The sequence below is a fragment of the Xiphophorus maculatus genome, chromosome 20, assembly GCF_002775205.1.
Source record: "Xiphophorus maculatus strain JP 163 A chromosome 20, X_maculatus-5.0-male, whole genome shotgun sequence".
Lineage (NCBI taxonomy): Eukaryota > Metazoa > Chordata > Actinopteri > Cyprinodontiformes > Poeciliidae > Xiphophorus > Xiphophorus maculatus.
Window position 1 is genome coordinate 21,193,167 of NC_036462.1, and position 20,940 is coordinate 21,214,106.

The 20,940-nt window shown below is 40.0% G+C and overlaps 1 protein-coding gene across 7 annotated transcripts in view; it reads right to left on the reverse strand.

The window, feature by feature from the left end:
• The window catches only part of LOC102238427 (low-density lipoprotein receptor-related protein 1-like), a 111,380-nt gene that overhangs the window by 64,773 nt on the left and 25,667 nt on the right, over positions 1–20,940 (reverse strand). For all 7 annotated transcript variants that reach the window (XM_023325551.1, XM_023325549.1, XM_023325550.1 and 4 more), the window contains exons 3-6: positions 12,344–12,481; positions 6,009–6,128; positions 4,378–4,506; positions 2,824–3,087 (exon numbers count right to left, since the gene is read on the reverse strand). In XM_023325551.1, coding sequence (XP_023181319.1) covers positions 2,824–3,087; positions 4,378–4,506; positions 6,009–6,128; positions 12,344–12,481 — 651 coding nt within the window. The remainder of the gene's footprint in view (positions 1–2,823; positions 3,088–4,377; positions 4,507–6,008; positions 6,129–12,343; positions 12,482–20,940) is intronic.

The window sequence follows — 20,940 nt, forward strand, 5'->3', positions numbered from 1 at the left end:
ACAATTAAAGAAAAAAATATTATTCAACCAAAGTAAATCATCAAAGCTCAGCACGGAAACACTTCTCATGAATAAATAATACCCAGTTCCATTTGCCTTGGACATCAGGAGTCCAGTTAAGCTATGTTCCAGTAGGAAAAACCAGTAGAGTTAGCTTGGTGTTGGCTAATGAGGCTACCTGTTAGTCACAGGAAGCTGCAAAAAACAAATACAGATATATCTTAAGGGAGGACAGAAGGAGGAGAGGAGGATGGACAAAAGGAAAGAAAGTAGTGAACATCACAGAAAAGTAGGGAATAACAAAAATGGGAGGAGGGAAAACTGGCATTGGTCAAAACAGAAGAAAAGAAAGAAAGACAAAATGAAGTAAAGAAGGAAGAAGGGGAGGAGATAAATGATAAAAAGTCACAAAGAAGGATGAAAATAAGCACATATGGAAAGACAGAAATAAAATGGAAACAAGAACTGACAGAAATAAGAACACAAATGAAAACAGAAAAAAGGAAGGAAACGAATGGCCTGAAGAAAAGAAAAACAGAGAAAAAAGGATGAAGAGAAGGCAGTGACACAAAGCCATGTTTATAGTTCAGTATTTTCTAATTCTTAGTGTTAATAGAGTTGCAGCTGCAATAAAAGTATTTGATATTTTCCTTGCAGCTGCAACAAAATGTATTCCCCAGATGTACCATTAGGAAAAAAGAAAATCCTATTTCAGTAGCTCCCAAATTAGCATTATGAACCTGCAATTGCTCTTGAAATGAGGTGTAAAAATCAGAAATGGAGCATACTCAAAGTTCAGCCAGGTGTATTCCAAGACTTTTCTTCTTTTTTTTCTGCAAACCAGCTCAGAGCTTTTAGCTTCTAGCACATGTTAACAGTTTCATTCATTAGTGCTGTTTCCACACAAACCAACATCAGACATCCTCTTCCTCTGCTCCTTCATCCATTCATCCAGATTAAACCCGTGCTCTGTGTCTGACAATGGGGTCTCACCGGGAATCGCTTTTATTAAACTTCTTTAACCTTCTCTCTTATGCAGACTATATTCAGAGGATTAGGGGATTACAGGGAAAAGCAGGAACAGACAGTAGAGTTGAGAATAATGTTCAATGTTCATTATTTCGGATTTGTGTTTGCCGATGAGCGGGACTGATAACTTTCTTCAAACAAACTTCTTAAAGCATCAAACACTTAAAGGCTTTTCATGATAAGCTCACTCTATTCACAGCTTCTTCGACGACTTGCTGAAGTCAAGCTGGCCGCAGCAGCCGAGCGTCAACATGACAAAGAGCACCTGGCTGGAGCAGCAGAGGCACGATAAAGGCTGGGAAGGGGACTGGGATGTGGGCGTGTGTGTTTTCTGACCTGCACGCAGCTACAAACATGTGAGAGCACACGTCTGCATTCAGTCTGGCCTCTTAGATCTCTTTGTCTTTCTAGAAGTTTCTTTTGTGCAAATGGGAGAAAAGACTCGCCCGTGTTTTTGTGAAGCGAAACTTAAGCTGTGGAAAAGAACAGCTGCTTTTAATGTGCTGTCATAATATTTATGATTCACAGGTTGCAGACGGGGCAGCAGAAAGTCTCAGGGTGTCTATCCACTGAGAGGTTTATGCTCTGCTCTATAGTGACATTTTGGTACACTTTTTTTCAAACTTATTTAACTCTTGAACAGAATAAAGGTGTGGTTTAATTTCACTTTAAGCCACAGTGAAAGTAGACTTTCTGTATGTGGAAAGTCCAGGCATTACCCTGCCATGAATATTTAAACTTACTAAAAATTGGCTGGTTTCCTTCCACTGACCTGACTTTCAAGCAGTCTATTTTTTAGGTGTGTTCAGGATAATTGTCGAATTGAACCCAAATCTCAACCATCTGACCAAATCTGACCCTCTCGGATAAAATATGACCATGTTTTTCAGGAAAAAACAAGGCTAGACTGGAAGCTGCTGCAACACCAGAGTCCGCAGTCAGGTAGGTTTCATGTTGTAATGCACATTTGAAGGTGATGACCAGAACAAAGTAGCCACTACAAAACCTTCACCTACGAGCTCAGCTGAAAGCAGCAACTGTGCAATTAGTGGAGAAGAAGACAGTGTACTAGTCATATGAGACAAGAACAGAGATCTTCAGCCAAAGCGAAAAAAAAAAAGAGTTTAGAGTCGGGTTGAGGCTTCGAAACGAAGGCACACTCCAGTTAATGTCAAGCACGATGGTGGCAGAGTTGTGCCCTGAGGTTGCAGTGTTGCCTGATTAAACTAAATGACTATACAAGTGTTTGTTTCACCAGGACAAAGATCCCCCAAAAAACAGGTCAAAGCTGGATAAAACCTCTGGAAAGGTCCTAATGTCAACTCTGTTGAAAACGAACGGACTATGCTCAAAGTTGGGTCGGAGCCAGAAGCAAACCAAATTAAATGTTCTCTATCATACAACTATCCCTCCTGAAATAAACCAGAATTTTACTGAAGCATCACTTCCTGAGGAACATTTGACCTGATATTAGTGGGAGTGTATGTAAATATCTGAACCTGTGTGGATTAGAAATCCTTTTTTTTTTTTAAACCCAATAAAGTTGTATATTGTATAATCGATCAACAAGGAGAAAATAATGGTTAAGGGCCTTACATGTAGATGTACTTTTTGATAACTATATCATGTTTCCGCTGATCGGTGTCTACAGCTGTGAAGGTTTGCTTTGCTCGTACGAAGAAAAGGTTTGGATCGTACCTGGTTTAGAGAACCCTGACAATTATTTTTGCTTTTGTTTGCTTGGTCGTATACAAGATAATTTTCAAGTTATTTGAAGTCATAAACAGGGCTTACGGTGAAGGCTGAAGGAAATGTTGATGACTCTTTCCTCGGTGAAGCTCTTCAGGTTCGGGATTGAGGCGCATTTGAGGTGTGTGGATGAGGGGGAGTCTCCCACGTGGATCCAGCAGACTGTCTCCTTAGCATAAACAAAGTCCATAGCGGTGGTTTGTTTGGTGCTGGTGGACAGCAGGCTGTGGACCGTGGAGCCGCTCAGGGAGGTGGCCTGGATGTTCTGGGAGTTGGCTATCAGGAGGACGGGCAGCCGTTCCACTGGAACTGAAAACAGAGCAAAGGGATATTACCGACAGCTGACAGGAGGAACATGAAATGATCCAGTTTATTCCATGGGTTTCTCTTTTGTTCACTCCTCATTCAGATTTGTATAATTTATATTCGCACTGTTTCTCTCAGTCAAAAACACAAATTGGGGCAACAGGGAAGCTCCAACCTGTTTTCCAATTCAAAGCTCCAAACATTTCACACTCATTTTTTAGATTTTTATGGGATTTTTTTTTTCTAGAATTGTGAATATTTGAGTATAAGACACCTCCCCAATAAAGATGATCATGTTTCAAAAATTGAGACAATAAAAAAAATCGGAAATCAAATTTAGCAGAGGGGTAAAGGGCTAGTCCACCCTTTAATCTGACATCTAGACAAACTTAGATCACTTTTATACCATTTGCATGCCAATTAGGACTGAAGACAGGCTCTTTAACCCTGCAGCGGTTTTATACTGCAGGGTTATAACAAGTCTTTTACTCCGGCGAGTCGCACTTACTTGCATCTACACCAGACCTGGTTTAACAAATAAAGGTTCGGTTATCAAGATCCTAAAAAAAAAACAACGTATAAATGGCTGCCGTCAATACTCAGTTTCTAACTAGATTCTCAGTTGGTATCTCAAAAACCTAACTATTTATAAATAAAATGGCAAACTCGATTTTCAATGTGGCAAATCTATGACAAATTAGGTCCCTGAAGTATTCATTTTCAGAGATTTATTTTTTATAAATTATTATAAAGTCTGGAAATTCAAACATTTTTTTTCATATAATGCTTTCTATTTCCATCAAGAAAAAGATAAGCAAATCTCACACTTATTAAAACTTTCCAAGACGGTTCTGGAACTCTGTTTGCTATAAACCAGAACTATAAGTCCAGCTTTAAAAGCCTGATCTAAGGGGGGGACCAGAGGCCAAAAATATGAATTCACATTACTTGACTGTCTGAATGCTTGGATCAACTCAAAAAACAAAAAAACTAGGTAAGAACATTGAGTCTGATGCTACAAATCAAAGATAAAGAAAGTTATTTACGGATAAATTAATGTGTAATTCATTTTATTCTAGCATTAATTCAGATTTTTGTCTTTCAGATAGTAAAAAAGGGAATACAGTCCTGAAACTCAACCAGTTTTCCACACATCCTTGCCCAGACTAGGAAACTATTATAAACCATATTTGATATTCATTAAGACTAACTAGAAACCCTGCTGACTGTACTAAAAAAGGGCAGACCTCCAGACCTGAACAAAGACAGACACTGTTTCCTGTTGATTCTCACCATTCTTGGCTTTGCAGGAGCGGTTGTCTGGCTGCGGCAGATAGCCCTCCACACAGGAACAGGTGTAGGAGCCTTCGGTGTTTGTACAGGTCTGGCTGCAGGTCCCGTACACACTGCACTCATCGAAGTCTGAGCCAAAAAAAAAGCACAGATGGCCACAGTGTTCATTAAAGCATGTGCTTCAGGTAGGAACGAGCGAAAAAGAGATCCAAACTCTATGAAAAAGACCATAGCAGGTGAAAATGCAAAACTAACATGCCTTAAAAACTTTAAGACTATTTGTTTTCTGTGATGCAGTTTTTTTTATGTGGTCCACAATTATGTTTAGAATTAAAAACATAAATAATGTTTTAATTAAACATTAAATGGGGTTCTGTAACCCCATTTGCTAATAGGACACCACTCAAGGGTAACACACATTCCCAGTTTCTTGGAGGGAGGTCTTAGCACTGTAAATCATGCTCGTGTATGTGCTACAGCTGACTTAATGGCAGAAAACTAATTAAAATTACAGGAAAACCGTTCCTCTGCCGTCATCAGTAGCCATGCTAACTAGACTTAGCATTATTGTAGCGTTGTGGGAAAGGAGTATAGTGTAGCAGAAAGCAAGGAGGAGGGTGTGAGCAGCGCGTGCACGAGGATGACCAACAGTGGTAAGAGCCTCTTCCTAACTCTGGTTGTTTCTGACTTGGAGTGGTGCATTTCTGCACATGTCAGAAAAGCCACAGAGAGGAGGCAGAGGAGTTTGACTTTTTTACAGGTTATCAGTCTCATACTCTCTGGACATAGTAGCAGTTTTAATAAATACAGTGAACCCTCGTTTTGCGCGGGGGTTAGGTTCCGAAAAGAACCCGTGATAGGCAAAATCCGTGAAGTAGTTACCTTTATTTTTTTACAATTATTATACAGCATAATTAAATACTCTACATTGAAACCAAAGAACAAAAACTGTTCCAGGCCTAAGCATTTTTTTTAACAAATAGAACGCTTTGTTACAAATAACTACAGTAAAATAATCATTTTAGTCATCAATACGAAGTACAGTAGGACAAATTGTGACTCGTGTATTTCACTGTTCCTCTGACTGTGACGCTGCGGCCTGACTCAGCTCTCTAGTGGCTTTTTCTTCTGAAGCCTGTGGTGCAATTGTAGTTTTTCAAAAGAAGAACATAGTTATCGGTGGTTGTTGTCGCTCTTTTTTTCTTCTGGGCAAAAACATTTACCAAAATTTGCTGTATTATGTATATTTAAATACCATAAAGTTATTGGCACACAGGTAGAGAAGAAACCCGGAGACTGTTTAGCCAATCAGGATGCAGAACACAATGCACTGTGAAAAAAATACTGCACAAAAAACTCCGCGAAGCAGCGAGGCTGTGAAAGGTGAACCTCATTATAGCGAGGGTTCACTGTATGTAAAAAAAAAAACATATTTGTTGTTACCTACTGTAACTTTAGCTATTAAGTACACAAATTAAAGATAATGGATTCTTCAAAGAGTTGCAGCGGATGCTTATGCAAATACAAAAAAACGTTCAATTCATTGTAAGCATTTTATACATAGGTACCAAATGATTATTACTTCCTAAATCCACAGGCATTAGGAGGCTCTGTAAAGATAAACAGCTCACCTTTGCATGTCCTTCCATCAGAGCTGATCTCATAGCCGCTCTTACAGTAGCAAGCCGAACCCTGTGGGGTGACCGCACACTTTTCCTGACAGCCAGAGATCGTGCAGTTCGATATGTACACTGAAGGGAGACAGAGGAGGACAGTAGTGAATGAATGAGCCACATAAAACAACAAGCAGAACTTTATTAATGCGTTTTGTGTCACTAAAATATTTACAGAATGACTCTAGCAGATAAATGGATGTGTTGCTTTATGACCCCATCAGAAAAGCAAAAGGTCACAGCGACATGAGCTCTTTGTCCCCGTTGATATAAAATCTCATCACTGTCCTATGATAGGAGTGAAAAGCTATTTCTCTGAGGCCACACTAACCCTGCGGATTGAATCATTAAAACATTGTTTTCTCTGAGTAATTGTTTCTCCTGAGAATCCCCAAGGCTGTGAGGATGATATTAAAGGATAACATAATGTGTCGGTCCATGGCTGTCGCCAGCAAAGAGGCACGATAAATTAGAGTCAGCTCAGTTTATCGTAAACTGTCAGGAGATATGATCTGCGTTTCTTCTTCAAATGAAGAATATCTCAGAAAGAAGACCAAAATATTTTTAAGGTACAGAAAAAAATATGTTATTCACAAAAAAAGGAGAAAAAATGAAGGACATGGCAAAGAATGCACAGAAGAAAGTGATATGAAAGGAAAGAAGGAGAAATGTGTTGAGGAAGAAAGAAAAAAGGAAGGAAGTGAAAAAGTTCATGAGGGATGAGGAGTGGGGTAATGAGGAAGGAAGGAACAAAGAAGAAAGTGCAGATAAGACTAAAGGAAGAAAGGAGGGAAAAAAGGAAAGATGGGAAAATAAGTGAACATGGAAGGTCATAAGTAAATAAGACTGGACACAACATGTCGACAATGAAAACTGAATAAAGTCTACCATATCCATTTTTTACTTTTCTATACCTGAAAAATACTGAAATCGATTTATCTATTGTTAGAATATTAAAAAGGTCATGTGTGTTTCAGAGAATAACATCAGATCTCCAGCTTGTCTAGTTCAAAAAGTTCCTGTTTACTAAATTTCCTTCAATTTGACCAATATATTATTCCAATGCAAAGTTTTAAGGACATTGACCTGGAATATCCTAGACTCCCAAATACTGCATCCAAGCAATTATTTGTAATTCATGCACTTTGACAATGTTTGCAATTTTATATATGGTGAAGTTCTGCCCTAAATTAATTGTACAGGAGAGAAAGAGTGAATGAAGCACTGTAGATATTAGATGTAAAAAGAGAAATCACTGACTTTATGCTAAGGCTGACAGTATCCAAAGTGCACATCAGGCTCATAAAGGTTTCGGTATGAGGAACAACCTCATATAGAAACCTAAGGCAGTTTTTAACAGTGAAATGCACATCCTGTGATGTGTAAAGAGGACACACTGACTCATAGTCAAACAACCAGAGTTATGTCAAACCCACTTGAGATCCACCAGTCACAAGTGAATCACTTTGCCCAGGAATACTGGCCGACTGCTATTCAGACAAAAACAACACCCAATCTCGAGGTCGAGATGGGATCAAAAGCCTCCTCTTCACACCGCCCAGCTACCAACTTAGGAATTCCACACTTTCGCTGCCAACTTGAACCTTTAATGCTCAGCAAAATGCTCAGTTAACCCACAAAAACCACCTGATTTCTTCTTCTGGTGCATTTTCATATTATATTCGCAGCTCTTCATCCACTCGATGTGGGAATGTGTAGCACCTGACTTGCACCTCACAACCACTGAAAGGCAAATGTACTAAATACAAGAGGAATACGCAGGTCTTCCCACTGCACTCCTGAGGCCTGCTGGGAAAACCACAGTTCAAATTACAGACAGGCCCGGGATTTTCCAAAACAAGTCTGAGCAACAGAGACAGTTTTAGAAAACCACAAAGGGAAACAATGTAAACAGCCCTCTATGACACATTATGCAGAGTGTTTATTTTGGAGCAACTGAAGCTACATGCTATTTTGGTTTAAAATCCTTCTTATCAAGCAAATGACCAGCAACAAAATACTGGTATTATCATTCCCTCAAAATCTTCTAATCTGTTTTGTGTTCATAGAAACCCTAGAGCTCCACCTCCTCTGCTTCTCATGTCTCCATGAATGTTGGCATATCAAGAAAGCCTTTGTAAGCTGTAGAAATTAACTCCATTCTTTAAACATCAAGTCACAGAAATGAACTGAGTGCCACTTATGATGATTCAATCATTTGTATACAGTGCAGGTATGGGGGTTAAGGGTGTGGCAGTGGGTGAAATATAGAGCTTGAAAGCAGATGTTTCTGAGTTAAAAAATGTTTAAAGTTGACATGAAATTTGAAAATATCACTTGATAGTCATGTTTTATTGAAAGATTGGAAGATTAACACCTGAACACCAACTACAAAGTCTTAAAAAATGCAAACATTTTAAAAAGACTTAAATAAATAAGCAATGCTAAGCCTTGCAGGCCACCAGTAAAGCCAGTAAAGCCTGGTGGCCTGCAAGGCTTATAATACACTGGGGAAACCCTGAAAATGGATAGATAGGTAAACTATTTTCTTTTCGATATCAACAATTTCCTGGTCTTGTATCTATTGAAAAAGTATTTGTTCATCAATTAAAATAATTACACATAAACAAGAAATATATTTATTAATAATCACTTTGAAATCTATTTTCTCATATTTGCTTAACTTTAAAAAAACAAAACTTGGGGCAGGATTAGATAAGTGTTTACTTATAGCCACTCCTTTTCGGACAAGGAACTGATAAAAAACGAACAGGAGGAATGTTTTGAGAATTTATTTACTTAAGCTTTTTGTTTGGCTGATTCTGCTTGTTGTCTTGCCATTTGGTTGATTCATTATTTCTGAAGGGCCCAAAATAATAAAAAAAAATTTCAAAAAAATCTCAAAGCGAAATAAAATAAAAACCAAACTAGAGAAAAAGATAAGACAAAAAATCATATTATACAAGCTGATGTTTGGTTTAATTTTAGTAAAGTTTTTGGTCTTTCCCTAAAGTTGAAGGAAAAAGTTTTTGCTATATGAATTTGGGGTTAGCCAAACATTGTCTCTGAAGTTGAAAGTGTGAGAAGAAGAGAAAACAAGGAGGGATTCAAAGAAGTAAAAGCTGTGGTCTGTCAGCATCTCAGCCCCGAACAGTGGATTAGAGTAGAATCACATTTTGAGGACCAGATCTTATTGTTTGACCTCTCAGTGACCCGCAGAGGGGCTCCGTGGTTCTCACTGTTCTTTTTCCCAGTTCAGCTGGTGGACTTTCAGCACACAGCTGTTATCCAGTCTGAAGATATTTCTGTATCGGAGGTATTTTTTCCTCATTCTGGATGAGTCCAGGGCTGAATTGTACACAAGGAAAAACCCTCTTCAAGAAAGTCACTGAGTTGAGTTGATGTTGAGCCCAGAGGCCTGAAGGGAAAGGAAGAGCAATCTTTGCAGGAATTCGCAAAGAATTTGATGAATATATCAAAGCATAGAGTACGAGTACATACACTTTCTGCAGAAAAATTAGATAGGGTAGGCCAGGCCTTGTCCCAAATGGTTGGGCAGAACTATTTGATTGATTCTTTTTAATGAATAAGAAAAAAGTCATGTTTTTCATATTGTTCCTGCATCTTCTTTAACCCGTAAAAAGACCAAGGAATGTAAAACAAACCATCTTAGCTGATAACGATTATTTTCAGACTTGAAGCAGCCTGCCCCACTCAAAGTTTTCCACATGTAATCTCTCAGTGGAAGACATGTTTGCATTTTAGAGTGGCACACATGAATAGATAAACTTATGACAAATCATGAATTCATTATGGATTTTCTCAAATGCTTTCCTTACTTCTAAATAAGCCAATACAATTGTTCACTTTAAAAGACATTTTGAAGTGTATTAAGCTAAGCAGACATCTTTTGTTCATAATAACAAAGCTGTTAATAATTAGCAAAGCTAAAAATAATATTTTCTTTTTCAAAAAAAAAAAACATTTCCTGAAGATTCAGGAAGTCCATCCATCCATCCATCCATCTTCTTCCGCTTATCCGAGGTCGGGTCGCGGGGGTAGCAGCTTCAGAAGGGAGGCCCAGACTTCCCTCTCCCCAGCCACTTCTTCTAGCTCCTCCGGGGGAATCCCGAGGCGTTCCCAGGCCAGCCGAGAGACATAGTCCCTCCAGCGTGTCCTGGGTCTTCCCCGGGGCCTCCTCCCGGTGGGACGTGCCCGGAACACCTCACCAGGGAGGCGTCCAGGAGGCATCCTGACCAGATGCCCGAGCCACCTCAACTGGCTCCTCTCGATGTGAAGGAGCAGCGGCTCTACTCTGAGTCCCTCCCGGATGACTGAGCTTCTCACCCTATCTCTAAGGGAGAGCCCAGCCACCCTACGGAGAAAACCCATTTCGGCCGCTTGTATCCGCGATCTCGTTCTTTCGGTCATGACCCAAAGCTCATGACCATAGATGAGGGTGGGAACGTAGATCGACCGGTAAATCGAGAGCTTCGCTTTTTGGCTCAGCTCTCTCTTCACCACGACGGACCGGTACAGCGCCCGCTTGACAGCAGACGCTGCGCCAATCCGCCTGTCGATCTCCCGCTCCCTTCTTCCCCCATTCGTGAACAAGATCCCGAGATACTTAAACTCCTCCACTTGGGGCAGGACACCCCCCCTGACCCGGAGGAGGCACACTACCCTTTTCCGGCTCAAGACCATGGCCTCGGATTTGGAGGCACTGATCCCCATCCCGGCCGCTTCACACTCGGCTGCGAACCGCTCCAGCGAGAGCTGCAGATCACGATCTGATGAAGCCAAAAGGACCACATCGTCTGCGAAAAGCAGAGATGAGATCCTAAGGCCACCAAATCGGACCCCCTCAACACCTTGGCTGCGCCTAGAAATTCTGTCCATGAAAGTGATGAACAGAATCGGTGACAAAGGGCAGCCCTGGCGGAGTCCAACTCTCACCGGAAACGAGCCCGACTTACTGCCGGCAATGCGGACCAGACTCTGACACCGGTCATACAGGGACCTGACAGCCCGTATCAAAGGGCCCGGTACCCCATACTCCCGGAGAACCCCCCACAGGGCTCCCCGAGGGACACGGTCGAACGCCTTCTCCAAGTCCACAAAACACATGTAGACTGGTTGGGCGAACTCCCATGCACCCTCCAGGACCCTGCCGAGGGTGTAGAGCTGGTCCAGTGTTCCACGACCAGGACGAAAACCACACTGCTCTTCCTGGATCCGAGGTTCGACTATCCGACGGACCCTCCTCTCCAGGACCCCTGAATAGACCTTGCCAGGGAGGCTTAAGAGTGTGACCCCTCTATAATTGGAGCACACCCTCCGGTCCCCCTTTTTGAACAGGGGGACCACCACCCCCTGTTCAAAAAGGGGAAGTAATTTACCGAAATCTAAAAGAATGGCAGGCAAAAAAAAAAAAAAAAACTTTAAACAAACCTTAGTAGAAATAACTGAATGGAAAAGCGTCTGATGTGTTCTATTGAATTACATAATTATTATCACTACACAACTAGAAAATATGGCCATGTCTGCTGCATGATAGTCACTTGAAGAATCCTCCATGTTGAAGTGAGCAAATCTTCATTGGTGCAGATGGAGCATCTGCATGAAGTAGCAACAGTCTTAGCTGTAGTTCAAATCAAAGCTTGTTATAGTATCAAAAGCAGGCTGAAGAATCATTTACTTAAATCCACATGATTACGTTACTAAAGGGCAAGACAGACATTGCATAATGGTGGGCTATGCAATTAATTAACTTTTTTTAGTTTGTTTTAGTGTGGACAGGCCCTAGCTCAAAAATACTGCCAAAGATGTTAAAAAATTAACAACAACTAATGCAATACTGGTGCAGATTTCTGAAGCATTTTCTACATCCGGTGATTTGTTGTGTAATCCGAGGTTATTTCTGGTTGTTGAAAGTTTTACTCCTGCTCCCTTAGATTTCATGCATAATGCGTTTATATCAGCTCTTTTTCATATTTTGTTTCTCATTTGTTTTCACTTCGGCCAGCAATTTCTTTAAAAAGACATGACATTGTTTGGAGTCATCATAAACAAGTTCCCAATTTCAAGTTTCAGAACAGCGACTTCGCCAATTTGTGCAGAACGGATAAAATGGCACGACTTTGTTCCACGCTGAGAACGTCCAGCATTCACAGCAGCCTTGATATGTTACATTATGCAGTCTTTAACACAGACCTTGTAATGTTAATCCAGTTGTTCAAATGCATATTTCATATTTGAAAACGCTTACAGCTTGGTGATGAACATGGAATTACCTCTGCAGTGAGGTCCCTCATCCCAGCCATCAGTGCAGTCTGAGACGCCGTTGCACAGTTTGCTCATGTGGATGCACAGCTCTGTCCCCCCACACTGGAACTCGTTGGGTGGGCAGCGTGAAACTGTGCTGTGTGGACCTGAGAGAACATGGCAACAAAAGCAGTTAGCAAACAGGAACGAAGGGAGCTGCTGAGTTGTATTATGTGAAATACAACTGAACAAAACCTGGCAAGTTAAGTATTCATTTCTTGGCAATAGAGTGAAGTTTCTAGATATATATATATAAAAACACAACAGTTTTTAATCTTTTTTGTTATTATTGGGCCAAAACTACGTGATGTATGTTTTTGCTGTGAAAGCAATGTGTCTTGCCAATAAAATGCTGTGAATCCCTTAAAGTATCTACATAAAGCCCTTTTTACTCCTTCAGTCTTTCTTTATGCTGGAGCTGGGGCCCTGTGAATCAGGCGGCACATTTGTCAGAGTGAATGAACAGAAAACATTTCTTTGATCTCAAATCAACACATCAGTGTACCTTTCATCTAAAATTATGTTTTGTGTTTTTCTACGCTTCCATTTACTTTTTTTTCAGAGATAAAACCAAACAACATGTTCCAAAACAGCACAGGAAGACACAAAAGATATCAGCACACAGTTCTATTTTCCATGAAAACCTAAATGAATTACAATTTAAGAAATGATCAGTTGCATTGTGTTATTTTCTATAACATTTGTATTTATCCATTTGGATGCTTGTGTGTGTTTTGCATTTGTGTGTCGGCGTGCACCACTCTGCATAGTCATTCAAGGCCAGATTGTTATTGGTGAAGAAGATGATTGCATAAGGGAAAAAAGCAAAATGACACAATCCTGTTTTTTAAAAAAAACACACAGAGAAGAAATAAAATGAGTGCATCCTGGTGCCTTTTGTTCCCTACGTAGATGATTCACACATGCACACACACCCCTACACATGCGCACGCTCCCATCCACTTATCGTAAGCACAAACAGGAATAATCAGACCATGCTCCTCTTTTCATTCTGATAGTAACAAACTTGGACCAGCCTTTCGCTCCCCACAAACATCAGGGAGCCTTGGTCACTCATGATGCTGCCAATAAACTTCCTCCAACCGTCTTCTACTGTATCTACCACAAAACACAAAAAAAGGCCAAGAGGAACCTGGGTTTAAAAAAGAACGTGGAACAGATTTCCAAGTAGCGGTTTCTTGGTCAGCGGTTTTGATGTGCATTCAATTCTTCAACATTCCTTTCAGAATAGACTTTTTTATACTCTTTATGAAGTTGATCTCTACGTTTATTTACAGATTTAGCTTTTTTTTCAATGGCAAATATCAACCAGTCTTTTGGTTGCTCCTTGGTCATACTGACTCATAGTTGGCTCACTATGTAATGTGTAGGGGTAACAATGACCAAAGAGGCAAACTGACCTTGACCCATAATACATTTAGACTATAAATAAAGAAAATAAAGAACTTATTTCTCCAAATTATATATTGTATTTAATTGGTTAATCAAATCACACTGCTCCACATAGCAACCAATAAAGCAAGAAATCTTCAGCAGAATACTGATCCCTTATTTGATCCCTTTCTGATAGCTATTAACCACCAAACATAAAGCAGCAGCACAGGTGAAAGGAATTTGATTCATGACTGAGACTCTGGGCGGTATTGATTATGAGATTCTGTGTATCATGATCCATCTAACTGAGAATCTGATCAATAGCGTTCTCCATTTGCCTTCTGGTGTTGCATCTGACTTCAGGCCGCATCACATGCATCATTTCAACACTGCTTTGTCTGCTTTGTCCACGACCTACAAGGAATTATTGAAGTCAGACTTAAATTAAATATTCTGTTCCATTTTTAAATTCTCTTTTTTGACTTAATTTATGAAACGTGCAAATTGTTCCTGCTGAGTGACAACTCAGCCTTTTGGCAAAATAGGTGAAGGAAAACTTCTGATTGAGAAAGTCACACCAAGAACCGGAGAGTACGCTTATTTATTCACGCAGACTGCCTAAAAGCCTCCCATTAGATTAGACCAATTTCCCTCAGGCAGAGTGAAATAAAGTGGCTGTCTGATGCTGCCCTGCCTGGCCCATCTGGGCCTCCCTACAGGCAGCAAGCAGGATTGATGAAGCAGACTTCTGCACAATGCTCTGAACAGCAGCACTGAAAGGAAAGGTCTCTGTATATTGCCCTTGTCCCTGCATAAACCCTCAGTGTATGGTAGAGAAGTCTTCACAGCCACTTTTACTCCTGTGATGTTAATTTTTCTATTTTATGTAAGAATATATCTATTTTTTCATGTTTGTTTTATTGTAGATATAGTTACCTGAAAAAAATGCTCTTTCTGAGATGATTTCTTAAAGCTACTAGACCTGCAGACTGTGTAAATTTAAATTTGATACAGATATGGTTTGTTGCTAATATAATAACTTTAATTATTCTGCAGCTGCAAAACAATTATTTAAGATAAAATCTACCCACCCACCCACCCATAAACACAAGCTTCGATATGCATCACAGCACATCACTCCTTTAAGACTTTTGTTTTGAAAACTAGTGGCATCACAAAACACCAGAGTCCTTTTAGGCCTCTTTGCAAGTTTGCCTGAGTGTCCTCAGTTTAATTTTTAGATTCTATAAACTGCAGAAAGACCTTTGGGATATTTAAGAAAAAATTGTGGAAAACATGGATCAAATGTCCGAACTCAAAAATCAAAACAAATGGAAGATTTTTTTTTTTTTTTGTAATGAGGATCTGTGCAGACTATGTCAACATCCCTCAAAAGCTGCACATCTAGTGTAGCATAAAACCAGTTGGAAGCTCAAATAATATGCCTGCTGTGATGTCATTGCAATATGCACACAAAAAAGAAATGGGAGGGGAATTATCTTCTATAAATCTTTTTTAAACATTATTTTTTGTGAACTCTTACAATGAAAATCCACATTTTATTACTGGGTTGTGTTTTTATGGTTAACGGAAATTTGTTAGTAAAAAAAAAATAAAATGCACCACTGTAAAACATCTTTAATGAACAAAGACCATAGGTCATCTTTTAAAAAAGTTTATTTGTCATTGTGATATTCACCACAGGAAAAATAATATGACATCTTATTTATGACATCATGCAGCTGCAATTTAAATTGCAGATATGTTTACACAATGCTTATAATTTCATGATCTCCATCTTTGCTGTTGGCCTGCTGAACAGGCAGATGCACAAGGCAGACATCCCCAGAGACATTGTAGCAGTAAAATAGAGCTGCTGGAAGAAAACAAGCAGGAGCAACCTATTGCTCATCTAGCCAAATGACCACCTTCACTGTGTCTGCTGTGTACAAACATGTCACCCAGAAGCAAAATATGAACAATAAGCACATCAATGCACTGGCATGCAGACCTGATGCAGTACAATGTTGTCAGATGGGACTTTATGGCTCTGTAAGTGAATAAAAATAAAGGGAAAATCGTTCCTACAGAGACAATGAATATGACTATTTCAAGTAGAAACAGACTGATCGTCTCTTCCTGACCATATTCCAGAACTCTTTTTTTTTTCCTGGATGAAATTTCCAGTCTTGTGACTTTTTGATGCACAGCCCAGTGACTCATAGCACCCTTCTTCCAATAGGTCTGCAGTATGCTTGGTCCATAACTCTCTCTGGTAATTGCCTTCTCCAAACACTGACACAACGATTTAAAACATTATAAACATCAGATCTGTATTAGCACGCTGACAATGCTATCAAGAAGAGTTATGAATCATATGTTGTTTCTTCAGAACAAGATGACGCCAACATCTCTGCACTTGTAAGGTGCAAAATATATTGTCTGATCACTGATCTTGTAAAATGTAAAACCCCATACATACAGTATGAACATTTTCACAAGAAAACAAATGACAAAAAACAGAAACAGTACTTGCCCTTGAGCAACAATATTTAAAGTCTGATCTCTGTTTAGATCTCATATACATGTATAACATTTTGACAAGGTGGACTAAAACATAGGGCACTACTGTAGCACATCACTCCTTTAAGACTTTTGTTTTGAAAACACTTTGTAATCTACCATCTTTTGGACACAGTGGAGGCGCAGGGGCGAAGCATGTGACCCATGTGCGGAGGCCCCAGTCCAGTTCCCTGTCACAGGTTTAAATCTCAACCTAAACCTTTGCTGCATGTCTCTTGTCTTGCCATTTTCCTGTCATTATCAAATAAAAGTCACTAGGATTTAAAAAAATAAATCTATTGTTTGTTTTTTTCATCTTTACAATTCTACAGTACTTTGTGTCGATCTATCACAACAACAAGAGCTATATTTTTAAGCTTTGCTAACGTTAAGTGACAAATTGTGAAAAAGTTGAAGGGAGATTAATAATTTTACTTTGCACTGTAAAACATGTCAAAGTAAAGCAAAGTTTTCTTCTTAGGCTGATATTTTAAACCAATCACATGGCTCTATGACTAAAATTTTTCTTTCCTCTGCGTGAACACAGTCCATGTAGCTCCCTCCAATAACCTTCTTTTTTCTACATCTCCTCCCGTAATTTTTTTGTCAACATCTGCTGACCCATTTACAGTAAATGTTTAAATGGGAAGCCAATGTGTGGAAAAGGAACGCTGTTTCTCAAGAAGCAGAATGCATAAGTGACCAAAACTAGAGAGCCAAGCCAGAAGACCATGTGGGACACCACGTCCAAATAAGGTGGACAAAAGGGTTCATTCTGGTGGGGTCCTGGCAGCCGGGGTGGGAGTCACAGTGGAAAAAGGCATTGCTAATTTAAAATAAACATTTCATTCAACTTCCCTCCATTGAGAGTGAGCCAAATTAGCAAGCTCAAAGCTTTGTTCTTCGAAGAGTTTCTTTCCTACCTCATTTTCTAGGCATTTTGTTGACGGTGTACCTTTAAGTAGACTGGAACCTGATTATGATGTCACTATTGCATAAACAAAAAAAGTGCGGAAACGAAACTGCAAGTGGTTTAAGGGTGGAGATTTAACTTTAAGAAGAACAAAATACTGTCTCATTACTAGAGATATTCTCAAATATTGTCAGAGATTCCCCTCTTTCATTATCTAATACCTTGTGTTAGATAATGAACACAACTAAAGACACCCCACTCCATTCAGTGGGGTGTCTTTAGTTGTAGTTCCATAAGACAATGGCAAAGTACGGATTGGGTGGAGCCACCGGTGTCACACAACACCGTCCTTTTTTGGGAGGACAGAAAATTGTCACTGCTTGCGACAAGCATGAGGTCACTAATGTATAATGTTTGTCGTCACACAAGTATGATGCCATGTTAAGCCTTTGGGTTTAACCCCACCTGCCCAGTGAGTGTCCAGTTGGTGATAGAAACTCTCTCCTGATTACACCAGCCCATAAAATACCGTAACCGAACTGCTTAAAGTGAATATTCTTGTACTTTTCATCTTGAAGCATGTAGTGGTTGTTTCATCCCCTGGATCCATCCATCCATTTTCTTACACCCTTGTCTCTGTGGGAACGAGAGGGTTGCTGGTGCCCATCTCCAGCAAGACCCAATTTAGATCCATTTATATTTAAGCAGTCTGTCATCCATTGTTCATGTTGTTGGTTTGTGGTTTGGTGTACACTGCTGCTCTTAAATTAAAGAAGCTTCCACTGATGTCAATCTGAGCATGTTAATTTCTACTTTTTGGGTCTCGTCTCCATGACCGGCAGACCAGCAAATTGAACTATATATTGATTTAACCAGTGTCTTTGTACCTGCTGTGTTTACCTGGAGAAGCACTTTCAGTAAGTAATGCTGAAAACTCCGAACAATGCCATTCTTCAAGCGTCAGGACCAGATTGAGGTAATGCAGGATTTTTGAAGCCTTGTACGAATTGAGTCTTTAAGCCGCAGCACACAGTGATGAATCACATGCTATTTTCCAGGCTGAGGGACTGAGGTGGTTTGGGGGTAGTTTATTGTAGGTCCAAAGAACTAAGGCCATTGTTCGGATCATGCAAATCGGCTGCGACTCCCTGCAAAATAGGCTGAGCCATGTAAGCGGCCTCACATGTGAAGTCCGACCTGAACCCACAGCCATGTGGGGTGAGACTGGGGCTGACAAGCAGAGGGTGGGAGCACACAGGTCACCAGCAAGGGAAAAGTGATGAAAAGACACCAGCTTCTATATGTTACTTCAATCTGTCAGTCTGCCTCAGGGCAGCTGTGGCTACAATGTAACTTATCGCCATCAACGTGTGTTTGAATGGGTGAATGACTAACTGCAGTGTAAACGCTTTGGAGTCCCAGACTTGATAGAGTGCAGTACAAATGTACCATTTTTACCATAAGATAATTCTGTTTAAAGGATATCTTGAGATAGAAACACAGGATCATGGTGAGAAAATGTTCCCCATATGTTTTAGTTTTGTTTGAAATTCTGCAGCATTGAAGGTGATAGGACTGAAATGAATAAATTAGAATATTGATGATTTAATCAATGTAGTCATTCTAGCTGTGTCCACATGTGAACCAGATCACTATCAGTTAGCACCGCTTTGCTGTCTCCAGGGATTCTTGGCAGATTATTGGATGATGCAACCTCCTGTTTTTGACTGGATTTCAAAATATAAGTGCAAAAATGGGATTTCTTGATGGTCGCACCACATGATATTCAGTTAAAAGGACATTTACAGACAAACTTTGTTTAAATGTTATAATGGAATTATAACTAAACATGCCTTGAAAAATTGTACAGGATGAAGAAAAGACTCTGAAAATCATGGCAAACAGGAAAGAAAACACATTTGAACAGATTTAATGTATATTTAAGACATTTTTGAAACAGTAATTGAGTTCGGTCAGTCGCATGACATTTTGACCCTTTGAAAACCACAAAAATGGCCAAGAATAAAAGCTCTGTAAGGTTAAAGAAGTTGTTTATGTGGGAGGTATATTACATATCTGTGGTTTCTTTTTATGAGTTTTAACCTTGTTGGATTCACTCCTCCCATTCCGCTACGGGCCTCTGTAGTTGTTTTGCATTGGTGGAGGTGAAACGAGAGAAGAAACTTACGGCAGGCCAGTAATGCACTGAGACTGCAGTTAGCTGAAGCTAACAAGCTGAATCTGCAATAAAATCATATTCTAATGGCGTTCATGAGTGTTGCCCAACGTGGTGAGTTATATTAATGCTGCAAGCTGTGGGGAGATGAGTTTTGTTATCTGTTATAAGCATGAGCTTGGTGAATTTGCTAGAGCTAATTAGCAGAATGCTAGCTGTGTTTGCTGCACTGTGATATTTGAATAGCGATGTTTATTATATGAAGAAGTGTTCAAAGAGTAAACTTTGCCTTATAACCGGTTAGTCAAGCCTAGCTAGTATTGATGTTTTGTTTTTTTTACTTTATTTACAGTTTAACCGGATGGCACATCCGTGTAAAAGCACTCTGCAATAAAATTAACAACAACTATCTTATGTTCTATGTAACAAACCTTTTTTTAACTGTAAAAAGTAGAGCCGGACAAATAAATTGGGCATCATGTCATTGAGCCATACAGTAAATGAAAACTGTGTTAATCTTTGGCTGTCTTGTCATTCTTTTCTTATCAGTAAGGGAGTAAAAGGTTTTCTGACCCCTTATGACCTTAATTTCACTGACTATTGCCTTGGCATTATGCTCTTGAAGCACATGGCCCATTCTCAGTTGCAGCCCTAAGGCACCCGATGACCTTCCTCTCTCGCCTGTCCTGCCAGCAGAACAAAACTCCCAACAACCAGGGCATGGCATCAGAATCAAGAGCCAACAAATGCTTTGCCGAGTCTGAGAGTGGACAGATGGGATCCCTGGGAGTTGGTAGTTTAATGTCTGCCCTCCACAAAGCCTTGTCAAAAAGTTTATGGACAGCAGAGCAAGCACCACAAAGCAGGGAAGGAACAATATCCATCCACTCACCAGCGCTGAATATTTCTGATAGAAACCCTTTAAACACTTCAGTCCACATGTGGAAAACAACACACTGAGCTACCACTGAAACAGCACCTGTAGCATCTTATTTACAGCGAGACGTCTAAATATAAATTTTTCTGACAGCCGCGCATCACTGTGCTTGTTTTCACCCAGACATGTGCAGCACAAATGTTGTTTATTCCAACGATCCGTGGCTTTAACGCCGGTGGCAGACTGTGTGATGCCTTCACTGCACTCTGTGTTTGGTAGTTGGATCCTTGGCTCTACTTGCCTTCCAAGACATCAACAGCACATTTTTATTCCTTCATGGGGGGTGGAGGGGCTTTTGGGCCAGCTGGCAGGGTTACAAGCAAAGCAGGAAGGCTAAATCCATCCCCCCCTGACAAGCACAACAAACCGAGTCTTCTCAAAACACACAAGCAGCAGTGCTCCTCGGGGGCAGAGCGGCCACTGAGCAAACAGTTTGATCAGCAAAGTACATTGCAACACATACAGGACAAAACTGCCCCGACATAATGAAAAAAAAATATTTTAACTGCTGGTTACAAAATAACAAAAGTAAACACAGTAAAATAATAGTATACACAAAGGAAATAAGTAGGACATTTTGAAG